Source organism: Globicephala melas, chromosome 18 (genome assembly GCF_963455315.2).
Source record: "Globicephala melas chromosome 18, mGloMel1.2, whole genome shotgun sequence".
NCBI lineage: Eukaryota > Metazoa > Chordata > Mammalia > Artiodactyla > Delphinidae > Globicephala > Globicephala melas.
Genome location: NC_083331.1, coordinates 24552965 through 24575443, shown reverse-complemented (window position 1 = coordinate 24575443; position 22479 = coordinate 24552965). Strand labels below are relative to the sequence as shown.

Below are 22479 nucleotides of genomic sequence, written 5' to 3'. Positions count from 1 at the left end.
ACTTCTATTCCTTTTCTTATATCTTAAAACTCTTCCTTGCCATTATTTAAGCCTGTTTTCTCTTTTTCAGATTTCCAGGGGAGAAGAGAATGAAAACTTCCCTGAGACAATTATTTACTACATTTGAGGGTATTTAGAAAGTTATTAACCCTAATACGTTTACAGATTTTTTTTTTTGGTTCCAAAAAAAAAAATCTTTTCCATCTATTTAGTCTTATCTGCTGCCTTTCTTTGAGTCCTTCACAATTTTCTTGCATTTCTCTCTTTGCAAGCTGGAAGCAAAACTAAACATGGTTTTCTGATACTGGTCTCATTGCTGTGGTGTTTCCCAGAAGAGTCATTCCTTAATGTTGACCCTAATCCTAACCCAGGTTTAACTGGTGTCCTATTTTAAGAAGTCCCAGCACTGGGCCTGACTTTTCTTCCTTTGACTGATCTTGTAAACATAGTATCATTTATCTTAAAGGGTTGATGTGAGGATTAAATGCATTGATGTTTGTAAAAGTAACTATAGCATGGTGCCCAATGAATATCAATCAAGGTATTAACTAATATCAGATGAGGATTTTGATTCCTTCAATTAAAAATGTATTCTTGTATCTCTTCCTAGTACTGTGAATCCTCCAATGGCCTGTTTGTCCACCGGGTCAAACCCAATGTTGTGTGCAAGTTCGCATGGCATCCAGGGCCAGATCACCATCTGGTCCTTACAACTGTGCCAGCCTTCTCCCTTGCCATTTGTCCCCCACCACATACACGGTCTTCTCAGTCACACTGCATAACGTGCTATTCTCTGAACTCATAACGTGCTATTCTCTGAACTCACTGTGCTCTCTCATGCCTCTGTACACTTGTATGTGCCGTGTCCTGTGTCTGGAATGCCCTCACTCCTCAACCACCTGGAAAATTCCTCAGCCTCTTTTAAGAGTGAACTCAAGCATTGCATCCTCGGTGAAGCCTTTTCTCATTCATCCCATAGAATCATGCACATACTTCTCTACAGACCTTAGGAAACTGTTTGCTTGTCTTCTTGAAGTTCCTTCTTTGAGAGCAGGGACTGCATTTTCTTTTTCTTTTCTTTTTTTAATAAATTTATTTATTTATGGCTGCATTGGGTCTTTGTTGATGCGTGCGGGCTCTCTCTGGTTGCGCGAGCGGGGGCTACTCTTCGTTGCGGTGCGCGGGCTTCTCATTGCGGTGGCTTCCCTTGTTGCGGAGCACAGGCTCTAGGCGCCTGGGCTTCCGTAGTTGTGGTGCACGGGCTTAGTTGCTCTGCAGCATGTGGGAATCTTCCCGGACCAGGGCTCGAACCCGTGTCCCCAGCATTGGCAGGCAGATTCTTAACCACAGCGTCACCAGGGGAGCCCTGCATTTTATTTTTCTATCCCATCAAGAACTTAAGAAATGAACTAATGATGGGACTGTACTCACTCTTCAGTCTTAGTACCAGCACCATACCTCCCATAACCCTCATCTCCTGTGAGCCACTCATTTTGGGTCTTATTTGCCTACTGTCTTGCCCTGGAGCTCAGAGCTCACCCAGAAGTTGCCCTCAGTGTTCAGGGAAATGGGTACTTTTTAAGTGAGTGACTATGGAAGAAAATCCAATCATTCGATATTATGTTGTTCACATAATTTATACAAAATTTTATGCTGTTTTATCTTAAATAACTGTATGTGGATTTTTTTTAAAGCAAACGACTTAAGTCTTACACTCCCTAGATTTTGAAATTAGGCATCTAATTAATCATTATAAAGACCTTTCTCCTGCCTTACCCTTTGGAAGTGATGTAACTTTTCCTAATCTCCTGATGTAGTTTAGATCTATTTAGAAATGAGGCTTTCTCAGAGTTTGAGGTTGAAATGGTAGATTAAAAGTGCATAATGAAAACTTCTTACCTCCAATAACTAGCAAATAATAATAAAACTTCCCCCCAAAAGAACCAAAGAGGGAAAGGGCATAACTGAAGGCCATGAACTTCAAAGGAAAGGACAGAAGATTCCAGAGTAGAACGGAGAAGCACACCACAGCCTGGCTCCTAACCCTGCCCCTTCTCCCCGAAATGTGGCTTCTCTCTCTCTTCAGGCAAAACAATCTTACATAGTTTGTGATTTTTCAGAATACTTAGCCCTTCCTTAATTATGTGTGCAAATTGGTCAGAACACAATCTTAAGTGTAAAATCTTCAAATAACAAATCTTTGCTTAAGAAATATTGAAGCATCTTATGCTTCTAATGGATTCGAAAGCAGTTTGTTCATTTAAAATTTATCCTCTGAAATCTTATTAATAATGCTAAATGTCTTACTAGTCTCTGTTATCACAGATAATACAGACATGCTTTTTACAGACTCTGTCATGAGGTGTTTATCTTATAAATCAAATGCAAAAACAACTTAATATTAAAAAAAAAAGAAATACTGAAGCATCTTAATATTTTTAGGGGCAATAGCGACATGAACTAGTTCTGAGACGACTAGCCTATGAAACTGCAAAGAGGCTGGCAATGTGGGGACCAGGGGAGGAGGGGTCAGGGTGCATAGGGGATGCACAACTTGGATGATCCAAAATGTTCCTGTCATTGCCTGGGAGAGTCATTCACAACAAAATGATGTGTAGGGAGAGAATTCTATCTGTGGATTTCTAGTAGAGATGGGACACTCATAGATCTAGATGAGGAGAATCAGAAAGTCTGATGCCTTTTAGAGTCACTGGTTAAATTACTGCTTCCTGGACAGGAGGAAAGGTGAGGTCAAATATTTTTACCTGACAAATTGAATTAAGAAAGCCATAGAGTGACCCACAGTTTTATGCAAACATTTTGGCATTGACTAATATTTTTGGATTGGTTGATTAGGGTTCAGATAACTTTATCCAATAGCTTTGGGGTGGGTCTAGTTTGGGGCCCATACATGTTGATTACCTGTAAATTATCCAGGATAATTCGGAGGGAGTGCACCTGCCGTCGAACAGCCCCTGAAAACCTTTCATAGGTTGCAGCATCGTATTCACTCATTTGGATCTCCTTTAACCTAAAACCAGAGGGCAAAAAAGACAACAGCTGAAAGCCTGTACCTGTGCCTCTTTTACTTCCATTCATCTACTGCTAAGAACTGTAGCAAACTCCTCGGTAACTCAGGAGGCCTTTGAGGAAAAAAAGCAAGAAGTGATGTCTCCAGCTCATGTTTCAAAAGAGAGGAATGTGTGTGCAGTGATGCCCTAGGAAATGGTTAAGTCGCCCTGCAGAGGAAAAAGCAGGCCCGATTTGTAGTGTTTGTTGATGTCTGTGGTGGCTGATGTTAAGCTGTCAATAGTGAGGCCCCTGAGCACTGAGTTAGGGAGAAATGTGAGGCTGGCTCATGCGAGCCAGTATGACTCAGCTCTGCAGCACGCTGCTGCTGTATCCCAAACACGTGTCGTGGTGCTGGCAGATGGTCAGTTCGTGTGGCAGATTCCTAGAGAGATCCCATGGGTTGCTTTTTAAGACCAAGGACATATATTTGGTTGATCATGATAACAGTTCAGGCCCAGAGAATGTAAATAAATGTGTTGCTATGTAAAATATAGGAGTTTTCTGAAATCGACTGTGTACTTTTAAGAGGATAATTGTGTTTGAATATTATCGTGGCATTGAAATTCTGTCCTCCCAGGACAGTGCTCCTTTGTACCATTTTTCATTCTTTGCTTCTGCTGCAGCCCTGCCAGCCCACTTGCAGTTTCCTCAACCCACTGTGTGCCCTTGTCCCTGAGCCCCTGCATGGGCTTCTCTCCCACCCAGAGTGCCTTTCCCTGCTTCTTTGCCTACTAACTTCCATGAACTCTTCAAGGCTCATATCAATGGTCACCTCCTCCAGGAAGCCTGCTCTGATCTTCAGATTTGTCTTCTGTGCTCTCGAATCACTTCATGCTTTTCTCTGTCAGAGCATTGCTACCTATGCTATAGTTGTCTGCTTCCTGTCTCCCCAACTGAACTCTTTGCTCCTTTAGTCTTTCTCATCTTTAGATGAGAAAGACTGCACGGTGCCTACCATGATCCCTAGCATAACAGATGCTCAAAATAAATTGATATGAGTGACTGAAATACAAATAAGACTCAATTATTTAAAATGCAGCATCTTAAACTAATTATAAGTAGAAGGTTTTACAGTGTTCCATCCATAATACACATTTCTACAAATTTCTATAAATGTAAAGGGTACTAATACTAGGACAGGGAATGATGAATGCATATCTCAAAAGCCTAACCACAGCACAGTATTCTAAGCTGCTCTCTCTCTGTGTGTGTGTGTGTGTGTGTGTGTGTGTGTGTGTGTGTGTGCATGTACACGATGTTGGAGATATGGTTCCTAGGTGCAGAGCTGAAACTCTTATCAGGAGTATAGTTTTATTGCCTTGGGCTGGAACAGAACCCCCAAATGCTCAATGAGGATGAATGGTCTCTATTCCTCCCTGTCTGGCCAAGCACTGGGAAGAATCCACCCATTACAGGGCAGAGCACTAAAGGCTTATTAGAATCACATAATGTTAGGCTTAGACCATGAGGGCAGATATGCAATTCCTGCCCTACCACCCGGCTGGGTTAGCTAACGCCACCTCAGGTGTCAAGACCCGGCTCAAAGTTTACATCCTATGAAGTCTGGCTCAATCCCTTCACGATCATTCTCTTTCACATTATCTTCCACAGCTATCTGCTATGGAACCTATAAACTTCATTGCTTTTAATACATATGTCTATTCTGCCCTATCATAGTGTTTTTCAAACTTTATTTTCCACAGTGGCAAATAAGCTTTATATTGAGATCCAGTAAACGAAAATGCATGTACACACACGTGCGTGTATACCTGAGCCAAAAATTTAATGAAAAATACCTTTACTACATGTGACGTACTCTCATTTTTTCTCTTCTAATCCTCTGGGGTAAGGAACATGTCTTATTTTTTCTTAGAATCTCCAGTACCAGCACGAACCCTGGCACCCAGTGGCATTCAATAAATGCTGTTGGATAGCACTTTTGAAAACACTGGCTATCAAAAGGTAAATACCTGAAAGGAAAATAATATCTGCATGGTTGTTTCCTGAGGTGACATGCCAAGGTGTCCTTCTAAGTCTAAGTTACTCTCTGCTCTGAAGGACGAAAAGGAATATGTGTATAGGACTTGACCTCCTAACAATGCCTCTTATGTTTAGTTTTGGCAATCTCTTAAACGTCTCTATAAATTTTCATTAGATTAAGGTATGTCTCAAGTATCAGGCCTGACAGAAGCTGGGCACAATGACACTGCAGGACATGCTACCAACCCCTTCATACCTGGGAGGCTAATGTGCTCTCTCTCCCAAAGAAGGGAGATTAGTACTTTTCCAATGAAGGGAGATTAGAAAAAAAATGTAGGCATAGCTTGTGCTTAGCAGGGGAAACACACACACACACACACACACACACACACACACGCGCGCGCACGCGCACACACACACACACACACACATCAAGGAAGGAGCCAGGCAGTTAGTAAGTCACCTCCGGCAGACTGGTCATTGTAGAGAGATCAGAATTAACTCCAGTTATAGGGATACCTCTGGCACGATTGTGTTGCACCCAAAACACACCACATGCTGCTCTAATTAAGAGATCTGGAAATCATATTCCAAGCTGTGTCAGCTTTCACAAAAATCACCTACAAGGTGTTCAAAGCTGATAACATTCTGAAAGATGAAGACCGAAGCAGGGAGCAGTGAAAGAAAATAGGACATTTTAGCCTCTGTTTGAGACAAGACTCCCAGTGCAAATACTCTCAAACCCACAAAGCTAGCTGAAAATAGGTCTTTCTGCTGCTTTAACCCTGATCAAAACTTCAGGGCACAGCTGCTTCACATCCTAGTAATCTATGCGGACTGACTGCACTTTGTTGGCACAGTATATTCTTAAAGGGTATATTTATTGTTACGTAAGAGTCTGGGAATTTTAGTTCTCATTTTACTTTTTCGTAGAGGTCATTTTTGGATCAATTATGAGGAAAACAAACACAAGCTGAAATCTAGTGTGTAGGGCTGATTAGTTTTGCAAATGGTAGTGGGTACAGTTTCCACAGTTGGTGTCCACCTTAAACGCTTTTCCAAGCATGTAAAAGTACCTCGCCATCTATTTCATTCTTGTTTTATTGGTTTACTGTCTCTGTTCTGCTTTATACATGTCTTACCCTTGTCCACCTGCTCCTCTTCCTGAGTTAAGCAGTTCTTGATATGTAGGAACCACTATCTAGCTGAAATCCGGATACAAATGAACGCTAAGTAAATATTATGTTGACAATATCAAGAACCCATCAGTAGAATTAGGCTCTTTGAGGCAATATGGTAGACCTCTGGGCTGATGGATAGGCCTGGCTGTCAGTCTGGTTTTAGCCAGTCTTTGAATTAAGTGTGAAAGGGTGATACCATTACTTGTATGCACGTGTGTATTATTCATGCCACAAATACGTATGTGCTTGCCAGGTACCAGGTTCTGGGCGCAGGTACTGGGGATATACTAGAGGGCAAAATATCCTGCCCTCAACGAACTTGAAGTCAGTGGAGAAGAAATAAGCTATTCACACAAATAATAACACTATGGGAAAAAGTGCTAAGAGCCATGGAGAAAAGGTACAGGGTGCTACAAAAGCACAAATGCAGGGACTTGACCTCATTCTGCATATACCTAAAATTGCAAAATAGCTTTAAAACTAAAGCATCCAAAACTATTGGATGACAGTGAAGAATGACTACTTTTTAAAGACCTGATAATAGTTTTGTATTTTTATTTTTTTTAAGTAAAATATTTCAGAGACACACTCTGAAATATTTATGATGAAAAGATAGAAAATCTTGCATTAGCTTCAAGGACTCGGAATGGAATCAGATTTCTCTTCCTGAGGTTGAGGGAACAGGTCCACAGGGTTCATTATACATTACTCTCTACTTTTGTTTATGTTTAAAAAGTTTCATAATAAAAAGTTTAAGAAAACTCTTTAGCAGGTACTAAATTGAATACCCATCAAATAGGACTGTTACTACACGAAAGCAGAAAGCAACATTTTTCTGTGTGTTTTCTGTCTTTCTCAGGGTCTCCATGTGCTTTTATTTCATCTTCTCCTTTCTCATCCCCTTGTCCATCTCCTCTGTATTTCAACCACCTTCCAGTATTCTTTCACGCGGACTTAGATTCTTCTCTGCAGCGCTTAGTAGAGGTGTCTGGTTTTCTCATTCCCTTCTCCACTTTTTCTCTTTCCTCCCTTATAGCCACTAAATTTAGTTGCCTTATTATTACAGATGCTCCTTACTTTCTTTCCCCGGTGGCGCGATGGTCCTTAATAGAACCAGATTCCTCACCCTTATCATGGAAATCAGAGAAGGGCTCGTGTACTTCTACCCCATCACTACTTACAGGTCCTTTTCTCTCCCTGTGAACTCCTCTATCCATTTGTCTGCTTACACAAAAATTGAGACAGGACTTGTGAGGTTTTCAGCGTGGAGACAATAGGAACTCATCATTTGGGGAGGAGATGATGATGTGTATCTAATTATTTGGTTCTTTTCCTAAATAAATATTTATTGTTTATATGAAACGTAGAGCCATATTTTAATTCTAACAAGACCTTGTATTATAGGATCCCTCCCATCCTTTTTTTGAGAAGTTTAAACTGCTTTCATTCCTAACATAGTGATTTGTCTTCATAGCCTCTCTGAGAGGAAGGGAGAAGGGAGTCACCATCAGAAGAACAAATTGACGCCCAGTGACGATAAATTAATTGTTTGAGGTCTCCGGGGAAGCCAGCAGAAGGGCTGGGAGTGACACTCTCGTCTTATCTACCTGCTGAGTACGTGAGGGTCCTAAGCCTTGCAGGCTTTCCTGAGGGTGTGGCAGGAGCGACCTGCATTTTTGTGTCCCCATTGTTCTGGACTGTTTACTTGCAGGATGTGTAAGCACAGCACGTAATGTAAAACCAGATGTCCTGCGTGGGAGAAATTTCGGAACTCACATACCCTGGAGTGTGCTTTTCCTGAACTGCACCCAGCTCCTTTCACCGAGCACAGCAGTATAGATCTGCCTCCCGGACCACTGTCTATGCCCTCGCTCCTGAAGGAGATCTTGCTGCTCCTGGGGTATTTTTCACTTTTAGCTGATGAACACATGTGGATGTCTAGTGAAAGCATCATGCGGATTCTTCTCATTTTTTAGATGGTTCCAATCAAAGTGGCTCCGGGTGGTTCCAGAACATCTGAAAGCTACAGGCTGGTTGGCCTGGATTTCAAGCCCTCCACCCACTGACAGGGCCTCCACAGTCAACCTCACTCCCCACTGCTCCCAGCTGGTACCCTTTATTCTGCATAGGCGAGCTGGCTCTCTCTGCCATAGTCACTCTGCTCATCCTACCCTGGCGCCTCTGGTCCCTTAGTCTACCCTTCCTGGAATGTCCAAATACTGGCTGAGCTCAGACCTTACCTCACATCAGCCCACGGACCTTACCCTTCTCTGCACTGCCGTACCACAGGACTTCAGCACTTAACCAGGGGCTGTGTGAGCGTGAGCGCGTGTGTGTACACTAGTCCTGTCTCCACGTGAATCCACAAGATTCCTGAGGGCAGGAAGGGACCAGCATGCAGCATTATCTGAATTCCCTATGTGGCCTGGGAACAGATGTGGATGGAATGATTTGACCTTTAGTTTCTCCGAAGAGAAGTATCTTTGGTTTTACTTTCTAACGTGCTCAAGCCCTTCCTCTGTATGACCATATGTAATTAATACATGTAAAAGGGCCTGAGTAGAAAGGGTGGGAGATTATGCTCACTCGGCTGTCTCCACTGGGAGGGGGGTGGCTACGGATTTCAGTTTGTGGGTCCAAGTTGCTGCATGAGGAATAGAATCACACGAATTTGGGGTCTACTTCAGGGTCCACTGACATTTCACCACGGTGGCCGACACTGCTCCGGATGCAGTGGGGTCCACTCACCTCTGCTGAAACGCTCTCTGGCCCATCTCTCTCGCAGCTCTCTTCACTTCCTCAGGAACTGCATCTTTCTCAGCCTCAGAGACCTGGTACACGGCGTGGCCTGCATCCAGCCGGTAAGGACCTCCTTTGCCGCCCAGACCTGCAGTGTCTCTTCCCCCTGGGAGGAAACCAGAAAGTCCAGGTGATTGGTCTGATCCAGATCACAAAACAGAAGTCAGATCATGGCTTTAAGGCAGTCCTGCGCAGTATATTAATTGTACTTAACTAGTAATTAAACATTCAGATGACTTTCTTCTGGAAACACAGGGCATCCCCCTATCAAGGACGCTTTCTTCTTCTCCATCCAGCCAATCCCACACAGATTTCAGGGCTCAGTCCAAATTCCATGACCCCTCACCTGATGACTCTACCTCACAGGGGTCAATACTCCTATGCACTATTTGTTATTCTTTAAAATTTATTTTTCTTTTCTTGTCACCTATAGTGTGAATGGGATTATATTTTACATATCTTTGTAGCTCTGTACCTATAAGAGGCTTGAACATCATAAATACTTAGTATATATTTGTTAATTCGGTGAACGACACTCCTCTTCCCTCACATGTAACCTCATTTTTCCTTAAAATAAAAGAAAGATGACCAGGCTATCGATCCTGTTTCCTCTGTTTTGCAAATGATAAAAATAATGCACAGAGAGGTTAAGTCACCTACTCATGACCTCGTATCCGTGGATGAGCCAAGATTAGAAGCCAATTATTATACTAACTTTGACTTTTAGCTTAGAATAATAGACAACAGATAAACACTGCCAGCTTCAGGACAGTTTTTAAATATAAACCCAAGCTTACATGCTTGAAAATGAGCATTATGTAATATTGTATAACTTTTAATTAAAATTAAACGCCTAGAAGATTAGGTAGGTACTATTATAAGAAGTGGTGAGAATTTGGCTAACTAGAGAAGACTTGCCTTGTCTAAATACATTCAAATTCATATTATTTTAAAACACTGCATTGACCCCCAAAATACATATATTGGCTAGGTTGGCTACATATTTGGCCCCTGGGCTACCAGTTTATTACCCCTGCTTTATAATGATTAAAATACTAGTAATCAGTTTCTTTTGTTCATTCACAAATAACTTGGGAACTCAGAAGAGAATCCAATATTGGAGGGACAGCATAATATTGAATATTATATCATAGTATAGTATAGTATACTAGTATTATATAGTACAGTATTCTATTATATAGTACAGTATTCTATTATATAGTACTAGTATTATATAGTACAGTATTCTATAGTATTATATAGTATAGTATAGTATACTAGTATTATATAGTACAGTACTCTATTCTATAGTTAAGTCGGACTGCCTGAGTTTGAATCCTGGTTCCAATGCACTAGTCATGGGTCCTTGACAGAAGTTCCTTAACTTCTCTGTAGCTCAGTCTCATCACCTGTAAAATGGGGATACTAATATTATTTACTTCATGGGATTGTCATGAGGCTAAAATGCTCGGAACAGTATGTGGCACAAAATAAGAACTCTGTAAGTGACTGCTCTTACTATTATTTACACAACTACCAGTCACATAGAATGAGGTCATTTCTAAGTTTCATAAAGTGGAAATTTTGAAAGTTTTTAGGCGTTGGTTAAATTATGCTACATTTTTCTTTTCTCCCTTGAAGGCTTAAGTGGTGTAATAAGTTAAAAGCAAGAACTCGCATACTCTGCTTCCCTTATCAAAGTCCAGGTAGGTCATTTCCTTTTGGGAAATACCATGAGAACAGCCTATTAATTATAGTATATTTATCCTCTGATTCCAGCACATCTTATTTCATTTTTATTTAGAAATTGCTTGTGGAAAATTCCATCTTGGATGTGTGTGATTCCTGGCTGTCACTTGTGGATGGCCTATAGGTGGAGGGGACTGGTAATTGGACGATGATGTTGAGATAGAGAGTCAGGTTTCTGGGACCTGACTCCTTTCCTCCTGGAGGTATGGGTGGGTCATGAATTAGAGCTTGAAAGTTCAAGGGCGCTGAGATGACATCGTTTTTGGTGAAATGAGGAAAGGACCCACAACCGTTTAGAGGCTGGTGTGAGTGATGGACAGCACGGGAAAGCACGGTCCCTTGGCAAAGTCATACGGGGTTGGAGAGGGCGTGAGGACAGAGTTCTTCACGTCCTCCACTTCCAAGAGCCTTTAATTTAAACTTCTTAAATGAAAATGCTTGCCAGAGAGTCCAGACTTCAAGGTATAATCTTGAAGCTAACCTTGAACATCCTAAATCTGTTAAGATAAGGGGGAGAGAGGCAATGGACGGGTTCTGATGACAAAGAAGGAATCAAATGAGTTGTTGGGTCAGAGCTCAGTTCAATATAGAGAATTCTGAGGGAAGAGAGTGACAAAGAGAAAAAAAAAATTGCAGCAAAAGAGCCTTGATAAATTGAAAAATAAAGGCTGGGGGAAGCAAAAGCAGGGTCTTCAGCCTGGACAGATACGTGAGCTAGTCGACACAAGCTGAATAACAAGCGAGAACGTCTGCTGCAGAAGAGCCTGCTGCTGGGAAACCTGCATCTGGTCAGCTCGTCCCACAATGCATTCCATATGGATTAAATCTTGCTGGCTTGACACTAACTTCCAGATCAAAGGACATTTCTCAAAATATCCTTTCTTTCAAGCTGATGCTTGATGAATAAACAGAGCAGGCAAGGAGTCCACAGGCCGATTTGATAGCACATTGTCCGAACACAGAAACCCATTTCCTCCCGAGGCTGTCAAGGCCAAGAGGCACAGACCAACCTCAGGGAAGGCGAAGAACAGAGCTCATGCCAGCACCGCTCATGGCCGTGATAAGATCAGACAGTGCGCACACAGTCTGGCCCTATTCCTGCGGCTCTGCAGATGTGTCTGCTCCAGCTGCCGCAGAGGAAAGAGGAAAGCAGCAGCTGTGGGAACAATGCTCTCTTTGGGCAGCCAAGAGGAAGGAGTGGACCCCAGGCATCGGTTCAGACCACAACCACCCCTCTTATCTCAAAACCCTGCATCCTCAACATGCTCACTTCTGAGATGTGGAGGACCAGGACCATTTCTTTTCAAAGTCAGCTGGTCAAGAAAGAATGTACTGTCGATTTCTGGCATGATTCCCAAGGGCATGGAATTTAAAAGAGGGGATTAACACTTTTAATGAATACATTCTTCATGCCAGGTCTCGAGCTCAGCGCCTTACAATCATAATCTCATTGAATCCTCGTCACAAGCTTGCGAGGCAGTTAATATTATGCCCCTTTTATGGATGAAGCAACCCTGGGAAGACCAGAACGGTCTTAGGTCAGAGGGTAGTAGAGTCTGCGGGACTCCAAATGCCAGGGTTTTTCCGTGTCTTGATGTCACGCTGGGACAGAGGGCAAAGGGACACTCCAGCCGACTAACGGGGGAGACAGAGAAGGCAGGCCGATTCCTGAGCCTTCTTGGGGCTGCTGTGATGTCCACATGGGCTTGCGAAGTCTCTGGAAGCCTGACCCAGGAGAATGCCGCGCTACGAACCTGTGCCGCCAGCCCAAGTATTGCCGCCCACATGCGGCATGTTGTCTGGGTCCTCCTTGCCGTGTTTGGGGGAACTCACGTCTTCACCGCTCTCTCTGTTGATTGTTATCTAAAAATGAAGAAATAAGACATTATCATTCTCCGTGACCAACACCAGGAGCTGCAGGACAGAAAGAATTGTTTCCCCCTAAGTCCTTAAGGTATGGCGTAACCTCAGGCCACAGGACACAACAGATGCTGTTAATGTCTGGCAAAAGTTTCACCGGATTTTACAACCATTTAGTTGGGAAGGAGACAAGTTTAATTTTAAAAAATATTCTTTAAAGAAAAGGTGCTGGACTGGGTTACAGCTTCAGAATTCTTCTAGCGCAGAGTATGCCTTGAGCATTTACATAAAGAACAAGACCCACCGGAAGCAGGGGAAATGGATCTCTCCAGAGACTGACTGAGAGAGCTCTCAATGGTTTAAAAGGATCACTGCCCAGCTGGTCCAGCCAAGTCACAGCAGATATACATTTACCTATTTAATTTTCCAAGAAATCCCATTCCTCAGAGAAATGCCACTTTATATAAAATATGTGGAAAAGAAAAACAGAAAATGTATCTTTGTGTGCTTCAGTGATATATGTTATACACACAGACACTGAAAACTGCTTATTTCCTGGACCCACTCTGATTTTATTACGGTATTTATAGCTCTCCTAGTTCATCTCGATTTTGAAACTGGATTTACTATTCCTGCAAATCCAACAGAATACGCAGCACTAGCTTTCCTCTTAGAGAGCCTGTGGCTCATTCATTGGTCCTTAATTTAATTCGGCACAGATTCACCAAAAGGACTGATAACCACGCAGGAATTCCATCCTAGCAGTCAGCTCAGTAGATATTACTCCACAGTGAAAAGAACTTGAAGCAGCCATATATCCATGTGCTCTATGAGCCTGCTCCCAAATATAATGATTTTCAAGGCAGACCAGATCCAACATTTATTTATTTGTTCAAATAACACTTAACGGGAAATGTATTGGCAAGACTTCATTTGAACTACCATGGGGCCAACGAAAGCCATGGAGGATTGGTCACTGCCCTCAAATTGCTTACAGTGGAACAGGAGAGCCTGCAAATAGACCTGTAGCATGATGCCAGGTCAGTCTTGAGAGCTGACCCAATCCTTGTTAGTAACTGGACTTTTCATTCTGGAGGTTAGAATTAACGAAGATAGGTAGATAATTTAAGGCCTTTGCAAATAAAATGGCTATTAAGAACGCATTCAACTTAACTTCCATTGTCTTATGTCCGGACTAGTTCATTTCAAATGTTATGACATTATAAAGAGATTTTAATTAACCAGATCTTTCTACCCTTAGCTTTGGCATCATTAACAGAGTTTTTGCCATAACTTCAGCATACTTTAAAATTTTGCAGCCAGGACATGACAATTGATATGAATTCCACACATATAATCATGCTCGAAAAAATGGGTGAAAATAATTTTTTTCTTCTTTTTAAAAATTAAACTATGCAGCATAGCTAGCAACATTTAGAGAACAAATAAGCATTTAAAATACTGTCCCCCAAACTTGCCACCACTTTCCAGCTTTTCTAGAGGCAGTGTAAGAGATAATCAGTAAATTAAAATAAGTATACTGACTATGCGAATTCTAGACCAGCGCTAACCAAGAAAATTTTCTGTGTTGATGGAAATATATATAACTGAGATGTCTAACATGGTCGCTTTTAGCCCAATGTGGCTATTGAGCACTCGAGGATGTGATTTTTAAGTCTTACTTAATTAACTAAAATTCAAGTTTAAATTACATGTAGCCAGCAGGTATCTCATCAGACAGCACAGCACAAGGACAAGCTTGCCTCAGCCCGGGAGATAATGTTTGGTTATCTTAGCGGTATCTTATAGATGTTTCCCGTGAGAAATGAGAAAAACAAGAAACATTTCAAAATTGCGATAGAGTTTTATTCTGTTGTCATTTTAAGAAATCTATAGAAAAGTTATGACTACAGTCTAACTGATTTTTTTTAAACAAACATATGGAACTTACATATGGAAATACGTTTATTATAATAAGATGGTAAGCTTATTTTTCATACATAAAGACACATTTATTACAATAATGCTGCTCAAAACACTTCTGGACTGTTTCTGGAAGGATCTGCGGAATCCACAACAGATTCTATTTGAATATCTTTAATGGTGGCCATTTTGTATTCTTTAAAAATAGATTTGATTTTTAATAAATAGCTAAAGGATACTTGGAGCCGATTTCTGGTATGAACTATTTGCTAATTTGCTTTGTACCGTTTGGAAAGTCAATTAACTTCTCTGGGCCTCAACCTTCTCATCAGAAACTAAGTGGGTTCAACTAAATAATTTCTTCCATTCCACCTACCATTGACATGCTCTAGCTGATTCAACGATTCAAAATGTGGTAAATAAGGGATGTTAGTCAAAACCAGGCGCAATTATACAATAATGAGACTAGTTTGCTTTATAAGAGTTGAGATACTTCTACAAGCCAATTCTTAAAGATGAAGTTTCAAAAATGGTCTGGGCAATGACAGCATTATTGGAATAACTGTTCTGAACACCTTTCCTCACTTTAGGGTATGTGTGTGTGTATACTATTTATTAAAAATAAATAGAAGAATGGATAAACAACAAGGTCCTACTGTATAGCACAAAGAACTATATTCAATATCCTGAGATAAACCATAATGGAAAAGAATATAAAAAACAATGTATATATATGTATAAATGAGACACTTTGCTATACAGCAGCAATTAACACATTGTAAATCAATAAAAAATAAATAAATGAATAAACAAATAAATAAATAAATAAAAGAACCTCAGAAGAGGTATAGAAAGCAAAGTCCTATGTGTCTAGTAACTTTACTTTCATCAAAAATCAATCTCCTTCAGACATTTCACAATTCAGTTATTCTGCTGTAAGAGAATAGCCTTTTAAGAAGTACTAAAAATGACAGCACAAGGCAAAAGAAAAAGCCTGTCAAATAGCCCCCCTCAGCTACCTCCAAAATCACACTCTTAACATTGCAAAGACACCTCTAATGGGCCTTCAGGGAGGCAGAAAATTCGCTATGAACTTTCTGGGCAGAAAGGAACTGGTGTGCTCTTTGTCACCTGTGTGTCTTCCAGGCCACCTGCTGGGGAATGGCGTGGCTCACAACAAGTCAGCCCCACACCAACCCCGAATGGGAGTCTAGACATGTTTCAAAATTGACAAATGCTTGACAAAAACAATCATCGGCCCAAACCTGATTTATTCCACAGAAATACTTAAAAGTGAGGCATTTGGGGAGTTTATCTAATTCTGTGTCATTTTATGAATGCCATTATACTCACACGAGTCTATTTCTCTAGGTGGATGGGAGGAACTCACCTGACAAGCGGTTTCCAAAGCATTTTAGGGAGTCTCTTACGTGAATTGACAATGACTCATAAAAGTTACAAGGCAGGAAGTCTAGGAAAGTCCAACACAGGACAGAAACTAGAACAGATACTAGGGAAGGCCTATTATTTGAGGAAGCTTGTTTCCTAGGGACAGAGGATGCTATAGAGCCTCTGGCCATTCAAGTTGATAAACTGCTGAATTCTTTGAAGGATGTGTTTTGGAAGGACTTGGAATGCATTTCCTTCGAGGGTTGGTTTCATCTAGAAAGAGCTCAAGTGAGTCAATCCAGTTACTGAAATAGACTTTAATGTATTCACTTAAATGGATCAAAATTTTTCCCAAACCACAAAGTATTGTGGACTCTTACCAACTGTTGATGCAAATGGATACACGTGCTAAGGCCTTTGACGTGTTTCTCACTCACAGCTGACACAACCTACTTCCTTTTAGATAAGCGTGCTATAATCATAAGAACTGTTATCCTCTTTCAGATGAATCAAAATGGAAAAAACATGGAGCTTGTAAATTATAACTCATAAAAATGTCCCAGAGTAAAGCAACCCAAAGCCAGAGCAGGGAAGGGACATGACTCATGAAAGCCCTTCTAGGCAAGGCCCATATATTTCAGGCTCCTCCTCAAACTCATGATTTTTAAAAACCATCAGTAAAATGACATAAATAGCCAGAATACAATCTTGGAGGGAAAGTTACTTCTTGGAGGACTGACTGGACAACACAGCTTATTCTTATTTTCCAGCTGGAGACTAGGTGTGGCACAGCAGATGCTTCTAGCTGCCTCCCCAACGTCCACTCCCTCTTTCTCCCTTTTAAACAGAAGTCAGATGCACCACGGTTAGCTGGGATGAAGCCCGGCCACCCCATTCCCCTCTGCCACTGATTGATCTAGGGGAAGGTAGGCGACCCGAGATGTAAGAAAATCAGGAGGTTTCCGGGAAAGATTTTCCTCTCATGTCAAGAGCTCTTTCATTGCCCTGGATGGACCGCCCTCCCCTCCCTTGCAACATACATGTGCTTGTTGCCTTGGCACACGGCGTGAGAATGTGATGCTTAGTGCTGTGGTCTCCATCTGGTGACCATGTGGCAATGAGAAGAAGGTGGCAGAGGGGAGGATGGAGGAGGCTATGTCCCTGATGACACCGCTGAGCTGCTGAACCAGCCACGGAGTCACTTGCTTCTGGTCTTCTACATCAGCAAATAAGAAATGTCCTTAGTTTAAGGTACTGTGAGTTGGGTTTTCTGCTACTTGGGGTCTACTGCATGCAAACTAATTGATTCATTCATTACAGGATGAATGAGAGGCAGCAGGGCAGAAGCCACGGTCTTGATCTTTGGAGGATGTCCTACTTCCAGAAGATGTGCTTTAAATTTTCTGACATCGAAAACTGTCATAATAATATCAGTACAGTTGCCTACAATTTGATGATTAGCAGGCAATTCAATGCATTCACTCATTCATTTTCTTATTCAAACATTTCTGTGTATGTTTATGGCACATTTACTACTCACTGAGATAACGGAGATAACAAGAAACAGGATCTTTGCTTCCAGGAGGATGTTTTATAAAGTGGAACAAAGTCACAGCACAGGGTAATACAGACCATAATAAGGTACTGAAAACATCTGCCTAAAAGATTATTGTCTGAGATTATTCTTATTCTACACTAGAAAGTTAGAAATTTCTATCATAGATACAATGAAAGTCACATAACATGACCCTAGGAATGATGGTCTTTCATACGAAGACAGCTTGTTAAAAAACAAAACAAAACAAAAAACCTTACCCAGTTTTCATAAACAACATGCAGCTTCTACAACGATAACGCATGACAAAAGTACCATTGTCCATAGGCAGTTTCTATGTGTCCCAATTTCAATCTCTGGCAAAGCCATCAAGTATGTAATTTATCTCCAGTTTTTCCCTGGCTGGTGGCAACATTCGCTTTCAAATATTCAATGACTTCCTGCCCTCTTTAATCCCTCCTAGTTCTTAAAAAGCAGGGGATGGGGCTTCCCTGGTGGCGCAGTGGTTGGGAGTCCGCCTGCCAATGCAGGGGACACGGGTTTGTGACCTGGTCCGGGAGGATCCCACATGCCGCAGAGCGGCTGCGCCCATGAGCCATGGCCGCTGAGCCTGTGCGTCTGGAGCCTGTGCTCCGCAACGGGAGAGGTCATAACAGTGAGAGGCCCGCGTACCGCAAAAAAAAAAGAAAGCAGGGGATGATCTGATTTTCGATCATTAATATTAAACAATTATGCTGTAGCTGATATTCATTTGCACTAAATAATTAACCCAAAGGGCATTCACACTGTAAGTGCCCTTGATTGGGAAATAAAGTCCTCTTTCCTTTGTCTGAGGTGGGGGACAGGGTAGTGGGTTGGCGGGGGGGCACGCTAGGCCTGTTCCCTGGCCCTGAAAACAAATGCTTATGAGGCGATTGTGGTGTTACAGGTGAGAGGCAGAAGGGACGGTCTGTGGCTTGTCCCAGAGCAGCTCTTGCTCTGATGGAGTGGGTGGAGCCTCTGGTTCAGAAAGGACTCCTGTTCTTTCTCACAGGCTTCTTCAAGTCGACCAGCAGCCCTCCCTCCTGACTTAGGGGACCTTTTGCCCACCTCCCCAGACTCAACCTAATTCTGTCTACTCTCCCCCTTTCTGCGTGAACACTCCTAGAGACGATGCATACTTTGTTTTCTGGTACAAGTGATGTGCTTGGTAAATAATTTAAAATATTTGAAACCGTGACCGCAAACACCCTCCTTCCTCTATCTGATGTGATGTTCTGGAATACAACCCTATGTGCATCCTATGTTATTTCTCTATCCGTGTTTATAGTTTCTTTTTTTTTTTTTTTTTTTGCGGTACGCGGGCCTCTCACTGTTGTGGCCTCTCCCATTGCGGAGCACAGGCTCTGGACGCGCAGGCTCAGCGGCCATGGCTCACAGGCCCAGCCGCTCCATGTCATGTGGGATCTTCCCAGACCAGGGCACGAACCCGTGTCCCCTGCATCGGCAGGCGGACTCTCAACCACTGCGCCACCAGGGAAGCCCATACTTGGCAGTTTTTAAAACTATTGTGTTTCCCCTGTCAACAGAATTCTCTGAGGTGCTAAGTGTAGCTAGGAAAAGGAAGCGTGGGTAGAAAAGCCATCCTACCACTAGGGTGGGGAGAAGCGAAAGGGGGTTTTAATAAGACCCAGGTTCTAAAAATTCTTGAAAGCACTGAGTACAACTCCATGCAAACACATTTAGCGTGGAGGAATTCTTTTCTGAAAATAGGAATGCTAACTGAATCAGTGCTGGACAAGTTATCATAGCGTCCTCCCCATGGAGAGGTATTTCCATCATCAAACACTGGCAAATGGTTTTCTGTTTTGTTTATGCTAAAGTCAGGTTATGTCACCAGCCATCATTTCTTCCAGCTATTCTTCATACCATTGTTGGTTCATCATCTCAGACTCTAAATGTTTATGAAGTCATTGTCTACTGATGTTTACCCTGAGTTTCCTCAACCATTTCCTCAAGACACATGGAGTTCTTGTAAAACCTGTGTTTTCACATCGAGCGACAGTCTTCCTTTGCTTCCAGGAGGCCCAGCATTCTCCCACACTTTTTTTCCCCAATTTTTATTGGAGTATAGTGGATTTACAATGTTGTGTTAATTTCAGGTGTACAGCAAAGTGAATCAGTTATACATAAACATATATCCATTCCTTTTTTTGTTTTTGATTCTTTTCCCATATAAGCCATGATAGAGTATTGAGTAGAGTTCCCTGCGCTATACAGCAGGTTCTTATTAGTTATCTATTTCATATATAGTAGTGTGTATATGTCAATCCCAATCTCTCAAGTTATCCCTCCCCCCGTTATCCCCTGGTCTCCCACACTTTTTGACAACCATGATGAGTCAAAACTATTAACCAGAATACAAAACACTGGCATAAAGAGAGGCCGTAGAGAAATAAGCCATATGCACTGCACATACACAGAGCTCAGGAGAATGTGGTAGGTCACTCACCGGCTGGGAGCAATTATGGTTCTGTTCTAAGCTCACTGGGTGAGGGACCCTTCCAGGCTGCTGAACTAACTCAAATGGACTGAGAGTGTAAAACACCACTTAGCGTGTGGGCAACATACATACACTGAATAGCTGGAATGTATGCATTTATTGTATGCATACATGCACATACATTTTTAAAGAAAATATTTCTTTAAGTGATAAAAATCAGTGCTACGGGCTGTGCACTGGAAAATGTGGCCACATATACAAAGTGGCATCAATTCTATACTGTGAGGGCAGGACTGGGTCTTATTCTTCGTATCAGCTTTAGCACCTGGTCTTTGCGTATCGCAGAAGCTCAGTAAATGTGTGGTGAATAAGTGAACGGCGGCACGACAGGCACTGCCTCTGTGGCCATTCCAAAGCTGCAGAATGGCTCCAGCGGGGTATATGTCACCAAGAGTATACGGAAGCCTGACAACTGCTCTCCTGGAACCGAAGGAGGCAAACTGGAAAGCAGGACATTTGGGAGAGGAGAAAAGAATACCATTGGGTTTTGCTTTGCAAGATATTCTTTTAATTTTAGATTGTGAAGGCTCTTTGTGAGCAACAAACTTAGAACACTGAATACCAGAGGGTAAAGCTTTTTAATGAAATGTAGGCCATAGTTATGACACAAATTATGTTATGTATCGTTGATATTGAGCTACATGGTAATTAGACACAAACGATTCCTAGAATGATTGTAATTGGTGAGGGGTTTATATAATAAAACATAAGTGAGTTTGTCATTTTTCTCTTTTGTGTGAGTTCTCCAGTTTCTTCGACAGTGTGACTCTGCCTGTTTCCTGTTTACACCCTGGAGCTCACACTCCTTACAGGACAGAGCCCCGGCTACCCTCCCAGCGAGTTCCCTCCGCATTTTGTCTCACGTGGCTCGCCCCCTCTCCCTGGGCCCCAACCCCACTCATCTCGCTCTGTGCCCCCATCTGAGGACTCCAGATGTGAAGCTGTGTATGTGTGGCCGTGACCTGGCCACCTGGCAATGAAACGGGTCATCGGAGGGAAGAGGAGAGAACGTAAGACAAAGTACAGAGACCCTAAATTAACCTGGGGCCCTGGGGCTGAACTGGGGTGAGCAAGTGGCAGCCAGACGTCCCCTGCGTCCTCCCAGTGTCTGTGCTGACTTCTGTGGTGTGACTCTAATGCTGTATGACGCTTAGGAATGTTTTCACCCTGTCCCCTTCCACTGACATCACGTACCCCAGTTGCTAACACAGTGTAGTGTTCTAGTTGTGCAGCCGAGCACAGTAGCTTCTCAGAACCCTGGTTTTAAGAGACACGCTTTATACCCCACTTCCGACTTATTTTGACTCCTTAATGTCATTTTTAGGGATGAGTAAGTTTAATGTAGATAGAGAATGAGATCAGGCATCTGTAAGAGACAGATTTTAAATGAAAGAAAGCGCCTGAGAGGAATTAAGTAGTGTTTCAGAGGAGGGTGGTACGCAGCAGACTGAGGACTGGCCTGCCGGCTGAAGCCGGATTTCAGCCCGGTGTGGCCCCTCCCTTGCTGTGTGATGCTGAGCAAATCATTCAACCTTTCTGGGCCTCAGTTTTACTCATTTTCAAAGTGGAAAACCAGACTAAGTTCTTTCTAGTTCTAAATTCTTTACACAGGGATCCTTATCTACATTTACTTTGATCCTAGTTTATAGGAAATACGAGCTGTCATGGAAATCAATTTGAGTAAAATAAAAGAGAAGTGTAAAGAATATTTTGATATAATCATGTAAAAGTTTGGTTTTTCTTCAAATTGATTCACTAAGACTAAACTTAAAAAAATTTTTTGGAGAGGCAGCTCGATGTCATGGAAAAAAGCATTTTACTGGAAATTAGAAGACTGGCTTTTGATCTTGGTTCTGGTACTAACTGGTGAAATGGTTTTGGCCAAAGTTACTTATCTCCTCTTAGCTTTCTTTACCTGAAAATCAAGGGGCATGACTGGCAAAAATGGAATTTAAGTACACTACGTGATTCTTCTGGTTGATACTCATCACAATACGAACGCTGGTTTAACCAAAATCCCAGGACAAATTTATTGAGAGGATGTGTAAATCATATAGCGGGGGGAGGGAGATGTTAACTGTGTATCATACAGTAGGGATGGGAAAGTGAAAGTGAGCTAAATCTTTTATATAGATATATATAGAAGTAGAGTTGATTTACAATGTTGTGTTAGTTTCTGGGGGCAAGTATCAGGGAAAGCTTCCTGCAAGAGGCAATGCCCAAGAAGAATCTTGAAGGAAGAGAAAGAGGTGGGCAGTCCATGTGGCTGGGGATTTCAGGCAGAAGGAACAGCAGGAGGGGTGCTGAGCTGGAGACAAGGGGATTAGGTGATAGCTGACACGGAGAGACCTTCGTCTGTGCTCAAACAGCTCTTGCTACAGCACCCCGTACAATCTACCTGCATAAAGGCATATTCATTGAGGTTTATG

At 42.2% G+C, this 22479-nt stretch overlaps 1 protein-coding gene across 1 annotated transcript in view; it reads right to left on the bottom strand.

Moving 5' to 3' along the window:
• The window catches only part of VWA8 (von Willebrand factor A domain containing 8), a 369324-nt gene that overhangs the window by 41792 nt on the left and 305053 nt on the right, over positions 1-22479 (bottom strand). The window contains exons 38-40 of the mRNA XM_030882155.2: positions 12536-12644; positions 8982-9138; positions 2923-3031 (exon numbers count right to left, since the gene is read on the bottom strand). Coding sequence (XP_030738015.2) covers positions 2923-3031; positions 8982-9138; positions 12536-12644 — 375 coding nt within the window. The remainder of the gene's footprint in view (positions 1-2922; positions 3032-8981; positions 9139-12535; positions 12645-22479) is intronic.